Source organism: Heptranchias perlo, unplaced genomic scaffold (genome assembly GCF_035084215.1).
Source record: "Heptranchias perlo isolate sHepPer1 unplaced genomic scaffold, sHepPer1.hap1 HAP1_SCAFFOLD_1601, whole genome shotgun sequence".
Classification (NCBI taxonomy): Eukaryota; Metazoa; Chordata; class Chondrichthyes; order Hexanchiformes; family Hexanchidae; genus Heptranchias; species Heptranchias perlo.
In genome coordinates, this window is record NW_027138861.1 from 1,028 (window position 1) to 15,735 (window position 14,708).

General features: G+C 59.5%; 1 protein-coding gene across 1 annotated transcript; it reads left to right on the forward strand.

Annotated features, from left to right (window-relative positions):
* Positions 1 to 312: 312 nt before the first annotated feature.
* LOC137309303 (methyl-CpG-binding domain protein 5-like) lies at positions 313 to 10,015 on the forward strand. Its single transcript, XM_067977561.1, has 4 exons — positions 313 to 1,182; positions 5,350 to 5,423; positions 6,282 to 6,357; positions 9,186 to 10,015. Exons 1-4 carry the CDS (start codon positions 532 to 534, stop codon positions 9,255 to 9,257), a joined length of 873 nt encoding a protein of 290 aa, XP_067833662.1. The 5' UTR covers positions 313 to 531; the 3' UTR covers positions 9,258 to 10,015.
* The last annotated feature ends 4,693 nt before the right edge of the window (positions 10,016 to 14,708 follow it).

A 14,708-nucleotide genomic window follows, 5' to 3' on the forward strand; every position in this document is an offset into this window, starting at 1 on the left:
GAGGGTCGGTCCTGAGGGAGCGCCGCACTGTCGGAGGGGCGGTTCTGAGGGAGCGCTGCGCTGTCGGAGGGTCAGTACTGAGGGAGCGCTGCACTGTCGGAGGGTCAGTACTGAGGGAGCGCCGCACTGTCGGAGGGGCGGTACTGAGGGAGCGCCGCACTGTCGGAGGGTCAGTACTGAGGGAGCGCCGCGCTGTCGGAGGGTCAGTGTGGAGGGAGCGCTGGTCATTATCACATTGTTTGTGGGAGCTTGCTGTGCATAAATTGGTTGCCGTGTTTCCCTGCGTTACAACAGTGACTACACTTCAAAAAAAAGTACTTAATTGGCTGTAAAGCGCTTTGGGACGTCCTGAGGTGGTGAAAGGTGCTGGATAAATGCAAGATCTATTTTACCTTTTTTATAAATCATCCGCACTCCCCTTCCTGTTTTCAAATCATTCCCGGGACCCTTCAAGTCCCCTCTGTGACTTCGTCACAGAAACTCGAACTCTCTGATTTTTTTTTTCTCCAGGTGAATGTGGGCCAGGCCCTGATGCTCCCTGGCAAAGCGGGAAGCCTCCAGCCTGTTCCCGACAGCGCCTACCCCAGCCCCCTCCCTTTCCAGGACCCGTCGACGAGCCAGCGGAAGTCCGAGGGGACGGACCCCTCCATCGACGCCCTGTACAGCGGCGCCGCGGAGGCGGGCAGCAAAGCGGAGCAGGTGGTGATGAACTCAGCAGCGCCGAGCAGCTACCCCGACCCTGCTCCAGCCTTCAGTACCACGAGTGCCTTTACAGCCACTTCCCCCCAGCCCGGCAGGCGGAAGATCGAAGGGACGGCCGGGCGACGCACGTCGCGGTCGATCAGCCGCCCCGGAGCGCAGGAGGAGGAGGAGGAGGAGGAGGAGGAGGAGGGCGGCTGCTGCAGGCGGGTTCCGCGGGCCAACGGCGAAATCTCAGGTCACAACGGTTGTGTGGAGGAGCTGCGGGACCCCGGGCTCTGCAACGGGCGGGCGCAGTGCGTTAACGGACTGGGGGGTCCGGACACTGCCCAGTGGGGCTCACTGGGGCATCATGGACACAGGCCCCTGGGCTGCGAAAGCTCGGAGGACGGGCAGGCGGACGGTTTCCTCTCGCGGTCGAGCAAGCACGCCGGGCAAAGCAACTCGCAGCACGCCAGTCAGGAGCAGAGGGGTCAAGAGAAGGTAACTCCCGTCTGTCTCTTGTGTCCCCCTCTGCGGAAATTCCACCTGACCAAAGTCCTGAATCAGCCTCCGATCAGCAAACATCCAGCTTATAATATCCAGGGCCCTTCTCCTGCCCCCATTCACCCGTTCCCACTGCCCCCTTTCGCCCACTCCCCCCTTCACCCGTTCCCACTGCCCCCTTTCACCCCACTGCCCCCTTTCACATTCCCCCCTTACCCCCACTGCCCCTTACCCCCACTGCCCCTTTCCCCCACTGCCCCTTTCCCCCACTGCCCCTTTCACCATTCCCCCTTACCACTGCCCCCGTTCCCCCTGCCCCCGTGCCCCCTTTCGCCCGTGCCCCCTTTCGCCCGTGCCCCCTTTCGCCCGTTCCCCCCTGCCCCCTTTCGCCCGTTCCCCCCCTGTCCCCTTTCGCCCGTTCCCCCCTGCCCCCTTTCGCCCGTTCCCCCCTGCCCCTTTCGCCCGTTCCCCCTGCCCCCTTTCGCCCGTTCCCCCCCTGCCCCCTTTCGCCCGTTCCCCCCGCCCCCTTTCGCCCGTTCCCCCCTGCCCCCTTTCGCCCGTTCCCCCTTGCACCCGTTCCCCCTTTCACCCCCTTTCACCCGTTCCCCCTTTCACCCGTTCCCCCCGCCCCCTTTCACCCGGTCCCCCCGCCCCCTTTCACCCGGTCCCCCCGCCCCCTTTCACGCGTTCCCCCTTTCACCCGTTCCCCCCGCCCCCCTTTCACCCGTTCCCCCCTGCCCCCTTTCACCCGTTCCCCCCTGCCCCCCTTTCACCCGTTCCCCCCTGCCCCCTTTCACCCGTTCCCCCCCTGCCCCCTTTCACCCGTTCCCCCCTGCCCCCTTTCACCCGTTCCCCCCTGCCCCCTTTCACCCGTTCCCCCCGCCCCCTTTCACCCGTTCCCCCCTGCCCCCTTTCACCCGTTCCCCCCTGCCCCCTTTCACCCGTTCCCCCCTGCCCCCTTTCACCCGTTCCCCCCTGCCCCCTTTCACCCGTTCCCCCCTGCCCCCTTTCACCCGTTCCCCCCTGCCCCCTTTCACCCGTTCCCCCCTGCCCCCTTTCACCCGTTCCCCCCTGCCCCCTTTCACCCGTTCCCCCCTGCCCCCTTTCACCCGTTCCCCCCTGCCCCCTTTCACCCGTTCCCCCCTGCCCCCTTTCACCCGTTCCCCCCTGCCCCCTTTCACCCGTTCCCCCCTGCCCCCTTTCACCCGTTCCCCCCTGCCCCCTTTCACCCGTTCCCCCCTGCCCCCTTTCACCCGTTCCCCCCTGCCCCCTTTCACCCGTTCCCCCCTGCCCCCTTTCACCCGTTCCCCCCTGCCCCCTTTCACCCGTTCCCCCCTGCCCCCTTTCACCCGTTCCCCCTTTCGCTCCCGTTCCCCCCGCCCCCTTTCGCCCGTTCCCCCCGCCCCCTTTCGCCCGTTCCCCCCCTGCCCCCTTTCGCCCGTTCCCCCCCTGCCCCCTTTCGTCCGTTCCCCCCTGCCCCCTTTCGTCCGTTCCCCCCTGCCCCCTTTCGTCCGTTCCCCCCCTGCCCCCTTTCGTCCGTTCCCCCCTGCCCCCTTTCGTCCGTTCCCCCCTGCCCCCTTTCGCCCGTTCCCCCCTGCCCCCTTTCGCCCGTTCCCCCCTGCCCCCTTTCGCCCGTTCCCCCCTGCCCCCTTTCGCCCGTTCCCCCCTGCCCCCTTTCGCCCGTTCCCCCCTGCCCCCTTTCGCCCGTTCCCCCCTGCCCCCTTTCGCCCGTTCCCCCCTGCCCCCTTTCGCCCGTTCCCCCCTGCCCCCTTTCGCCCGTTCCCCCCTGCCCCCTTTCGCCCGTTCCCCCCTGCCCCCTTTCGCCCGTTCCCCCCTGCCCCCTTTCGCCCGTTCCCCCTGCCCCCTTTCGCCCGTTCCCCCCTGCCCCCTTTCGCCCGTTCCCCCCTGCCCCCTTTCGCCCGTTCCCCCCTGCCCCCTTTCGCCCGTTCCCCCCTGCCCCCTTTCGCCCCGCCCCCCTTTCGCCCGTTCCCCCTGCCCCCTTTCACCCGTTCCCCCCCTGCCCCCTTTCACCCGTTCCCCCTTTCACCTGTTCCCCCTTTCACCCGTTCCCCCTTTCACCCGTTCCCCCTGCCCCCTTTCACCCGTTCCCCCCGCCCCCCTTTCACCCGTTCCCCCCGCCCCCTTTCACCCGTTCCCCCCGCCCCCTTTCACGCGTTCCCCCCGCCCCCTTTCACCCGTTCCCCCCTGCCCCCTTTCACCCGTTCCCCCCTGCCCCCTTTCACCCGTTCCCCCCTGCCCCCTTTCACCCGTTCCCCCCTGCCCCCTTTCACCCGTTCCCCCCTGCCCCCTTTCACCCGTTCCCCCCTGCCCCCTTTCACCCGTTCCCCCCTGCCCCCTTTCACCCGTTCCCCCCTGCCCCCTTTCACCCGTTCCCCCTGCCCCTTTCACCCGTTCCCCCCGCCCCCTTTCACCCGTTCCCCCCTGCCCCCTTTCACCCGTTCCCCCCTGCCCCCTTTCACCCGTTCCCCCCTGCCCCCTTTCACCCGTTCCCCCCTGCCCCCTTTCACCCGTTCCCCCCTGCCCCCTTTCACCCGTTCCCCCCTGCCCCCTTTCACCCGTTCCCCCCTGCCCCCTTTCACCCGTTCCCCCCTGCCCCCTTTCACCCGTTCCCCCCTGCCCCCTTTCACCCGTTCCCCCCGCCCCCTTTCACCCGTTCCCCCTTTCACCCGTTCCCCCCGCCCCCTTTCACCCGTTCCCCCCGCCCCCTTTCACCCGTTCCCCCCTGCCCCCTTTCACCCGTCCCCCCCTGCCCCCTTTCACCCGTCCCCCCCTGCCCCCTTTCACCCGTCCCCCCCTGCCCCCTTTCACCCGTCCCCCCCTGCCCCCTTTCACCCGTCCCCCCCTGCCCCCTTTCACCCGTCCCCCCCTGCCCCCTTTCACCCGTCCCCCCCCTGCCCCCTTTCACCCGTTCCCCCCTTTCACCCGTTCCCCCTTTCACCCGTTCCCCCTTTCACCCGTTCCCCCTTTCACCCGTTCCCCCCTGCCCCCTTTCACCCGTTCCCCCCTGCCCCCTTTCACCCGTTCCCCCCTGCCCCCTTTCACCCGTTCCCCCCTGCCCCCTTTCACCCGTTCCCCCTTTCACCCGTTCCCCCTTTCACCCGTTCCCCCCTTTCACCCGTTCCCCCTTTCACCCGTTCCCCCTTTCACCCGTTCCCCCTTTCACACCTTCCCCCGCCCCCCTTTCACCCGTTCCCCCCGCCCCCTTTCACCCGTTCCCCCCGCCCCCTTTCACCCGTTCCCCCCGCCCACTTTCACCCGTTCCCCCCGCCCCCTTTCACCCGTTCCCCCCCGCCCCCTTTCACCCGTTCCCCCCGTCCCCTTTCACCCGTTCCCCCCTGCCCCCTTTCACCCGTTCCCCCCTGCCCCCTTTCACCCGTTCCCCCCTGCCCCCTTTCACCCGTTCCCCCCCTGCCCCCTTTCACCCGTTCCCCCCTGCCCCCTTTCACCCGTTCCCCCCTGCCCCCTTTCACCCGTTCCCCCCTGCCCCCTTTCACCCGTTCCCCCTTTCACCCGTTCCCCCGTTCCCCTTTCACCCGTTCCCCCGTTCCCCCTTTCACCCGTTCCCCCGCCCCCTTTCACCCGTTCCCCCCGCCCCCTTTCACCCGTTCCCCCCTGCCCCCTTTCACCCGTTCCCCCCTGCCCCCTTTCACCCGTTCCCCCCTGCCCCCTTTCACCCGTTCCCCCCTGCCCCCTTTCACCCGTTCCCCCCTGCCCCCTTTCACCCGTTCCCCCCTGCCCCCTTTCACCCGTTCCCCCCTGCCCCCTGCCCCCGTTCACCCATTCCCCCTTTCATCCCTGCCCCCTTTCGCCCGTTCACCCTTTCTCCCCCCCTTTCGCCCCTGCCCTTCATGCCCCCTTTTGCCCCTGCCCCCTTTCGCCCCTTCCCCCTGCCCCCATCCGCCCGGCCCCCTTCTACCCTGCCCCCCTTCGCCCGTGCCCACTGGGAGCCGGATCGCGACTGAACTCATTTCACACGAGACCCTAACGGAGGACTTTAGCCTTCCCGCGGTTTTCACCGAGCCCTGACTTGCGAAGACCTTGTCCCTCGTCAGCCTGCGAATGACTCTCTCTCTCTCTCCCTCCCCTCCCTCCCTCCCTTTCTCTCTATCTCTCTTTGATGTTTACCCCCCTTCCCATCCCCAGGTAAACCCGGAGACCGTAAAGACACTACCCGGAGGTCTCGAGGGCCCACAACGAACCAGAAAAAGAAGCAAAAAGTAAGTAATGCCACCCTTCCGACTCTCTCCTGCATCCTCAGACGCTTTTACGTTGCCCGTGAGATTCTGCAGTGGGGTGGAGGGGGTTAACGGTGTTCGCACAGAGCCTCGCAGCTTCAGACTGTTCGATTTTGGCCGTGGCCATGGGGTTCCCTTCACTGAGGGCCAGGGAACACAGGGACAGGAGGAGGCCATTCAGCCCCTCAAGTCTGTTACACAGGAACAGGAGGAGGCCATTCAGCCCCCTTGAGGCTGTTACACAGGAACAGGAGGAGGCCATTCAGCCCCCTCGAGCCTGTTATTACAGGAACAGGAGGAGGCCATTCAGCCCCCTCGAGCCTGTTATTACAGGAACAGGAGGAGGCCATTCAGCCCCCTCGAGCCTGTTACACAGGAACAGGAGGAGGCCATTCAGCCCCCTCGAGCCTGTTATTACAGGAACAGGAGGAGGCCATTCAGCCCCCCTCGAGCCTGTTATTACAGGAACAGGAGGAGGCCATTCAGCCCCCTCGAGCCTGTTACACAGGAACTGGAGGAGGCCTTTCAGCCCCCTCGAGCCTGTTATTACAGGCACAGGAGGAGGCCATTCAGCCCCCTCGAGCCTGTTATTACAGGCACAGGAGGAGGCCATTCAGCCCCCTCGATCCCGTTACAGGAGAACAGGGCGTACAGGCCGAGAAGCCGGGAGATGCCAAGCTGAGGCGCTGCAGCGCCGTCGCTGGCGGGGGGGAGGGTGCAATTACCGCGTGACACGTTTACATGCGGAGCTGCCATTATAAAATGTGGACGGTGGGAATTCATAACGAGAGCGAGCTTTCCAGGTGGGAACCGCTGTCACCTTGCTCCCTGTCTCCGCAGCACTCCGAAGATGAGCAGTAATTTGGAAGTCGCCTTGCAGGAAGCTATGATGGAACTGGACCAAATAACAGCCAACGTGAGTAGCGTTTCCAAGAGCCAGTGTCTTAGCAGAGGGTGAGACGGGGATAGTTCGACTGCACTACCTGGTCACACAATACCACGTTTCCACTAGGGGCGGGGGCCGGGGGAGCGGGATGGTCGATTTGCCCTCGTTTTTTCACGGTGCTGGTCTTGGGGATTTGGAACTGCCTCTTCCTCCCGCCCCAGCTCGAGAGGTGCTGATTCTGGCTGGGGGTGTAGTCCACGGCTGTTGGCCCTCGCCTGAGCTCGGACAATACCGTCCGGCTCTTCGATTTCGCAGCCCGACCCGAGACCAGGCTGACACGACCCGGGTCAGGGACGGTGAACCTCGGTCTGTACGGCCGTGGTTTCACCCACTTGTGTCGCGATATCCCAACGGCTCCCTGACTCTGCGTGATGGGAGGAACAGATCTTGCATTCATCCAGCGCCTTTCACCACCTCAGGACGTCCCAAAGTGCTTTACAGACAGTGTAGCACTTTTTTTTGAAGTGTAGTCACTGTTGTAATGTAGGAAACACGACAGACTGTTTGCGCACAGCAAGATCCCACAAACAGCAATGTGATAATGTACAGTTCTGTTCACCCTATTATAGAAAGGATATTATTAAACTAGAAAGAGTGCAGAAAAGATTTACTAGGATGCTACCGGGACTTGATGGTTTGACTTATCGGGAGAGGTTAGACAGACTGGGACATTTTTCCCCTGGAGAGTAGGAGGTTTAGGGGTGATCTTATAGAAGTCTATAAAATAATGAGGGGCATAGATAAGGTCGATAGTCAAAATCTTTTCCCAAAGGTAGGGGAGTCTATAACGAGGGGGCATAGATTTAAGGTGAGAGGGGAGAGATACAAAAGGGTCCAGAGGGGCAATTTTTTCACTCAAAGGGTGGTGAGTGTCTGGAACGAGCTGCCAGAGGCAGTAGTAGAGGCGGGTACAATTTTGTCTTTTAAAAAGCATTTGGACAGTTACATGGGTAAGATGGGTATAGAGGGATATGGGCCAAGTGCAGGCAATTGGGACTAGCTTAGTGGTATAAACTGGGCGACATGGACATGTTGGGCCGAAGGGCCTGTTTCCATGTTGTAAACTTCTATGATTCTATGATTCTAGATAATCTGTTTTTTAGCGCTGATGGTTGCGAGATAAATATCGGCCCCAGGACACCGGGGAGAACTCCCCTGCTCTTCAAAATGGTGGCCGTGGGATCTTTTACGTCCACCCGAGAGGGCAGACGGGGCCTCGGTTTAACGTCTCATCTAAAAGACGGCACCTCCGACAGCGCGGCGCTCCCTCAGTACCGACCCTCCGACAGCGCGGCGCTCCCTCAGTACCGACCCTCCGACAGCGCGGCGCTCCCTCAGTACCGACCCTCCGACAGCGCGGCGCTCCCTCAGTACCGACCCTCCGACAGCGCGGCGCTCCCTCAGTACCGACCCTCCGACAGCGCGGCGCTCCCTCAGTACCGACCCTCCGACAGCGCGGCGCTCCCTCAGTACCGACCCTCCGACAGCGCGGCGCTCCCTCAGTACCGACCCTCCGACAGCGCGGCGCTCCCTCAGTACCGACCCTCCGACAGCGCGGCGCTCCCTCAGTACCGACCCTCCGACAGCGCGGCGCTCCCTCAGTACCGACCCTCCGACAGCGCGGCGCTCCCTCAGTACCGATCCTCCGACAGCGCGGCGCTCCCTCAGTACCGACCCTCCGACAGCGCGGCGCTCCCTCAGTACCGACCCTCCGACAGCGCGGCGCTCCCTCAGTACCGACCCTCCGACAGCGCGGCGCTCCCTCAGTACCGACCCTCCGACAGCGCGGCGCTCCCTCAGTACCGACCCTCCGACAGCGCGGCGCTCCCTCAGTACCGACCCTCCGACAGCGCGGCGCTCCCTCAGTACCGACCCTCCGACAGCGCGGCGCTCCCTCAGTACCGACCCTCCGACAGCGCGGCGCTCCCTCAGTACCGACCCTCCGACAGTGCAACCTCCTAACTCCGAGGCGCGTGAGAGAGAGAGATACCCACTGATGAGTGCAATTGATGGTGCGGTTTCTTCACAGGAACAAAGTGTAACCAGCCTTGTGATCTTTGGCTTTGCCGGTAGGTGCACTGTCCGGTGTTTTAAAGGGCCAGTGCATCACGGCGGTGTTCGGTTACTGGACTAGTGAACCAGAGAAATGCGGGTTCAAATCGCACCAGGGCGTTGTGAGAATTCGAGTTCAGTTTTTAAAATAATTTCTGGAGAAACGAAAGCTGGCACCAGTAAGAGTGACCGTGAAGCTGTCGGATTGTCGTTAAAAACCCACCTGGTTTCACTCAAGTCCCTTTCGGGGAAGGAAACCTGCCGTCCTTACCCGGTCTGGGCCGGTATGTGACTCCAGTCCCCCCACACCGACGGGGCCGTCTCGGAGGTGGGCCTAACGAGACGCTGTGTTGGATCAGAAACCGCCAGCAGCGGTTCGAGAAGGCGGCACCTCAGGGCAACTATGTTGGGGGGGGTGGGGGGGGCAGTAAATGCCGGCCTTGTCCGCGACGCCAAGAATTAATTTTAAAGTCAAGGCCCCCAATTCAAACCCCTAAGCGAGGTGATCTCGGCCGAAGGGGGAGGGGGTGGGGGGGTACAGTAGGGGAGTGTTCCCCACCTCTCCAAAGCCCCTTGCTGGAATCGGGTTCTGTTTCGTGACGCCCTCCACAGTCAAACAGCCGACACTCGGCGGGGAGACGGAGAGTCCAGCTTTGAAAAGAGGAAAATAATGTTTTTGTTCTCCAAAAAAAAAACATTCCAACGCAACTGTTTTTTAAAAAAAACCTTTTAAAATTGTATTGCAGGCTGACCAGCAAAGTCCAAAAGATAAATTAAGGAAGCCAATGAAAAATAAAAGAAGAAAAATCGTCCGATAACACTGGCCTTGTACGATCCCAGGAGGTCATTTGGGATATATATATATATATATATATGTATAATTTTTTATTTTGCGTTCTGGTTTTGTGTGTGTGTGTGTGTGCGTGTGTGTGCGTGCGTGCGTGGGAGGGTTTGTAAAACAAAAATACATCCTTTTTAATAAAACCAAAAGGAGCATCAGTCGGTGGGACTGGTTGCCAGAGCGCCCGGATGTGGGGGCGGGGGGTGGGGGGGGGAAAGAGAGACCTCCCGCAGGTCCGGAGGTCTCGGTCGGTCGGACGATAGGGCGGTCTGCGACTCGCTCACCCCCATCCCCATCCCCCCAGCTCCCCCGCGGCCTGACTGGGGGTGGTAGTGCACACACAGCCTTTACTGCAGGCAAGTAACCTGATCAGAAGCAATAAGAAGGTACTGTTAATCTGCCTCTCGTCACCCTCCATATTTAAACCCCCTCCTCTCGAAAACGCTCGAGCGTCATTATATATATATATATATATATATATTTTACTTGCTCTCCGAGCCAGTCAATTCAAGGACACGTGATCTGCACTTGTATTAACCCTTCGGGTACCTGGTTTCAGCTACGCCTGGGTTTTTAAAAATTTTGTTTGTGTTTTTTTAATCTGCCCCTCCCTCCCTCCCTCCCTTCCTTCCTTTCCCCCCCCCCCCCTTCCTGTTTGTATAGTCTGCCCAAAGCATTTTGAATACTTTTAATATAATTAGATAGAATGAAATAAATAACCTGAACCTGTCATAATTACCTTCTTTTTAATCTCTTCCTTTTTGTTTTCTCTCCGAGTGTCCGGCTTGCTTTTTTTTTCGAACTCCGAGAGACGTCCAGCGTCGGTCGGGAGCGACGTCTCGTAGAATTTACAGGCCGGTGGTGTTCATGCTCCTCCACGAGCCTCCTCTGACATATCGACACGATCTCAGGGGATCCCCTTTTCCGATTATTGATGTGCTTTGATACAGGTCTCGTACCAGGTAGAAACGTAGTAGGCCATTCAGCCCCCCTCGAGCCTGTTACACAGGAACAGGAGGAGGCCGTTCAGTCCCCTCGAGCCTGTTACACAGGAACAGGAGGAGGCCGTTCAGCCCCCTCGAGCCTGTTACACAGGAACAGGAGGAGGCCGTTCAGCCCCCCTCGAGCCTGTTACACAGGAACAGGAGGAGGCCGTTCAGCCCCCCTCGAGCCTGTTACACAGGAACAGGAGGAGGCCGTTCAGCCCCCCTCGAGCCTGTTACACAGGAACAGGAGGAGGCCGTTCAGCCCCCCCTCGAGCCTGTTACACAGGAACAGGAGGAGGCCATTCAGCCCCCCTCGAGCCTGTTACCACAGGGAACAGGAGGAGGCCATTCAGCCCCTCGAGCCTGTTACACAGGAACAGGAGGAGGCCGTTCAGCCCCTCGAGCCTGTTACACAGGAACAGGAGGAGGCCATTCACTCAGATGATGGCTGATGTATACCTCCACCCTATTTACCTGCCTTTGCTCCATATCTTTTGACACACAACAAAAATCTAAGGATCTCAGTCTTGAAAGCCCCAATTGACCCCCAGCCTTAGCAGCATTTTGGGGGGAGGGGAGGGAAGAGAGTTCCAGATTTCCACTCCCCTTTGTGTGAAGAAATGCTTCCTGACATCACCCCTGAACGGCCCGGCTCTAATTTTAAGGTTCTGCCCTCTTTTTCTGGACTCCCCCCACCAGAAGAAATAGTTTCTCCCCATCTACCCGATCGAATCATTTTCAGCAACGAACACGGAGCAGAGCTTTGGTGTGAGCTGAAGTTTACGGAGGGAGGAAGATGGGAGGCCGGGCAGGAGAGCATTGGAATAGTCGAGTCTGGAGGGGACAGAGGCACGGATGAGGGTTTCAGCAGCAGATGGGCTGAGGCAGGGGGCGGAGACGGGGCGATGTTACAGAGGTGGGAGTAGGCGGTCTCGGTGATGGAGAGGACGTGGGGTCAGAAGCTCAGCTCAGGGTCAAACAGGACGCCGAGGTCGCGAACGGCCTGGTCCAGCCTCAGACAGCGGCCGGGGAGGGGGACGGAGTCGGTGGCGAGGGGACGGAGTTTGCGGCGGGGGAACCGAGGGCGATGGCTTCAGTCTTCCCGATATTTAGTTGGGAGGAAATTCCTGCTGATCCAGTACTGGATGTCCAATAAACAACGGGACAAACGAGAGACAGCGGAGTCTTTGGCGGTGAGGTAGAGCTGGGAGTCGCCAGCGTACACGTGGGAACCTGAGGTGTTTTCGGATGAATTCGCCGAGTTTGTAGATGAGAAATAGACGGCGGCCAAGGATTGATCCTCGGGGGGACTCCAGAGGTGAAGGTGCGGGAGCAGGAAGAGAAGCCATTGCAGGAGATTCTCTGACTACGACCGGACAGATAAAAATGGAACCAGACGGGCGCGGTCCCACCCAGCTGGACGACGGAGGAGAAGCGATGGAGGAGGACGGTGGGGTCGACCGCGTCAAAGGCCGCGGACAGGCGGAGAAGGATGAGGAGGTGGGGGGGGGGGGCGTAGTTTACCAGGGGCACAGTCACATAAACTGCACCAGTGCATTCCATTCCGAGAGAGCACGCGATGGGTCCAGGGGGGTGGGGGGTGGAGGAGTGAGGGAGAGAGCGCGCGACGGGTCCAGTGGGGTGGGGAGGAGGGAAGAGACCGCACAATGGAGCCACTGGGGGAATAGAGAGAGCCAGTGCGAGAGGAGGTTATTCTTCCGCACCAGGACCTGATAAGATTGCAGATGACGCCAGCCTTCGAATCCCCAAGTATCCCGCAGTGTGCACAATCCATCTACAGTTGACGTGTGCATGGAGCGAGACAGGCCGATTATGTATTATTTTTCTGTCCCTTCAGCCGTTGCCTTTGCAGAACCTCGAGAGTCCGTTTTAGCAGGTGAAGTGTGAAATGTGGAAGAGATTTAAACTGCAACTCAATGGCGATTGGAAGATTGACAGCAGCATAAAGCTCCCTCTACGCTGTCCCATCAAACACTCCAGGGCAGGTACAGGGTTAGATACAGAGTAAAGCTCCCTCTACGCTGTCCCATCAAACACTCCCAGGGCAGGTACAGGGTTAGATACAGAGTAAAGCTCCCTCTACACTGTCCCATCAAACACTCCCAGGGCAGGTACAGGGTTAGATACAGAGTAAAGCTCCCTCGACACTGTCCCATCAAACACTCCCAGGGCAGGTACAGGGTTAGATACAGAGTAAAGCTCCCTCTACACTGTCCCATCAAACACTCCCAGGGCAGGGACAGGGTTAGATACAGAGTAAAGCTCCCTCTACACTGTCCCATCAAACACTCCCAGGGTCAGGTACAGGGTTAGATACAGAGTAAAGCTCCCTCTACACTGTCCCATCAAACACTCCCAGGGCAGGTACAGGGTTAGATACAGAGTAAAGCTCCCTCTACGCTGTCCCATCAAACACTCCCAGGGCAGGTACAGGGTTAGATACAGAGTAAAGCTCCCCCTACACTGTCCCATCAAACACTCCCAGGGCAGGTACAGGGTTAGATACAGAGTAAAGCTCCCTCTACACTGTCCCATCAAACACTCCCAGGGGCAGGTACAGGGTTAGATACAGAGTAAAGCTCCCTCTACACTGTCCCATCAAACACTCCCCGGGGCAGGTACAGGGTTAGATACAGAGTAAAGCTCCCTCTACACTGTCCCATCAAACACTCCCAGGGCAGGTACAGGGTTAGATACAGAGTAAAGCTCCCTCTACACTGTCCCATCAAACACTCCCAGGGCAGGTACAGGGTTAGATACAGAGTAAAGCTCCCTCTACGCTGTCCCATCAAACACTCCCAGGGCAGGTACAGGGTTAGATACAGAGTAAAGCTCCCCCTACACTGTCCCATCAAACACTCCCAGGGCAGGTACAGGGTTAGATACAGAGTAAAGCTCCCTCTACACTGTCCCATCAAACACTCCCAGGGCAGGTACAGGGTTAGATACAGAGTAAAGCTCCCTCGACACTGTCCCATCAAACGCTCCCAGGGCAGGTACAGGGTTAGATACAGAGTAAAGCTCCCTCTACACTGTCCCATCAAACACTCCCAGGGCAGGTACAGGGTTAGATACAGAGTAAAGCTCCCTCTACACTGTCCCGTCAAACACTCCCAGGGCAGGTACAGGGTTAGATACAGAGTAAAGCTCCCTCTACGCTGTCCCATCAAACACTCCCAGGGGCAGGTACAGGGTTAGATACAGAGTAAAGCTCCCTCTACAGTGTCCCGTCAAACACTCCCAGGGCAGGTACAGGGTTCGATACAGAGTAAAGCTCCCTCTACACTGTCCCGTCAAACACTCCCAGGGCAGGTACAGGGATAGATACAGAGTAAAGCTCCCTCTACACTGTCCCATCAAACACTCCCAGGGCAGGTACAGGGTTAGATACAGAGTAAAGCTCCCTCTACACTGTCCCATCAAACACTCCCAGGGCAGGTACAGGGTTAGATACAGAGTAAAGCTCCCTCTACACTGTCCCATCAAACACTCCCAGGGCAGGTACAGGGATAGATACAGAGTAAAGCTCCCTCTACACTGTCCCATCAAACACTCAGGTACAGGGTTCGATACAGAGTAAAGCTCCCTCTACACTGTCCCATCAAACACTCCCAGGGCAGGTACAGGGTTAGATACAGAGTAAAGCTCCCTCTACACTGTCCCATCAAACACTCCCAGGGCAGGTACAGGGTTCGATACAGAGTAAAGTTCCCTCTACACTGTCCCATCAAACACTCCCAGGGCAGGTACAGGGTTAGATACAGAGTAAAGCTCCCTCTACACTGTCCCATCAAACACTCCCAGGGCAGGTACAGGGTTCGATACAGAGTAAAGCTCCCTCTACACTGTCCCATCAAACACTCCCAGGGCAGGTACAGGGTTAGATACAGAGTAAAGCTCCCTCTACACTGTCCCATCAAACACTCCCAGGGCAGGTACAGGGTTCGATACAGAGTAAAGCTCCCTCTACACTGTCCCATCAAACATTCCCAGGGCAGGTACAGGGTTCGATACAGAGTAAAGCTCCCTCTACACTGTCCCATCAAACACTCCCAGGGGCAGGTACAGGGTTAGATACAGAGTAAAGCTCCCTCTACACTGTCCCATCAAACACTCCCAGGGCAGGTACAGGGTTCGATACAGAGTAAAGCTCCCTCTACACTGTCCCATCAACCACTCCCAGGGCAGGTACAGGGTTCGATACAGAGTAAAGCTCCCTCTACACTGTCCCATCAAACACTCCCAGGGCAAGTACAGGGTTAGATACAGAGTAAAGCTCCCTCTACACTGTCCCATCAAACACTCCCAGGGTCAGGTACAGGGTTAGATACAGAGTAAAGCTCCCTCTGCACTGTCCCATCAAACACTCCCAGGGCAGGTACAGGGTTAGATACAGAGTAAAGCTCCCTCTACACTGTCCC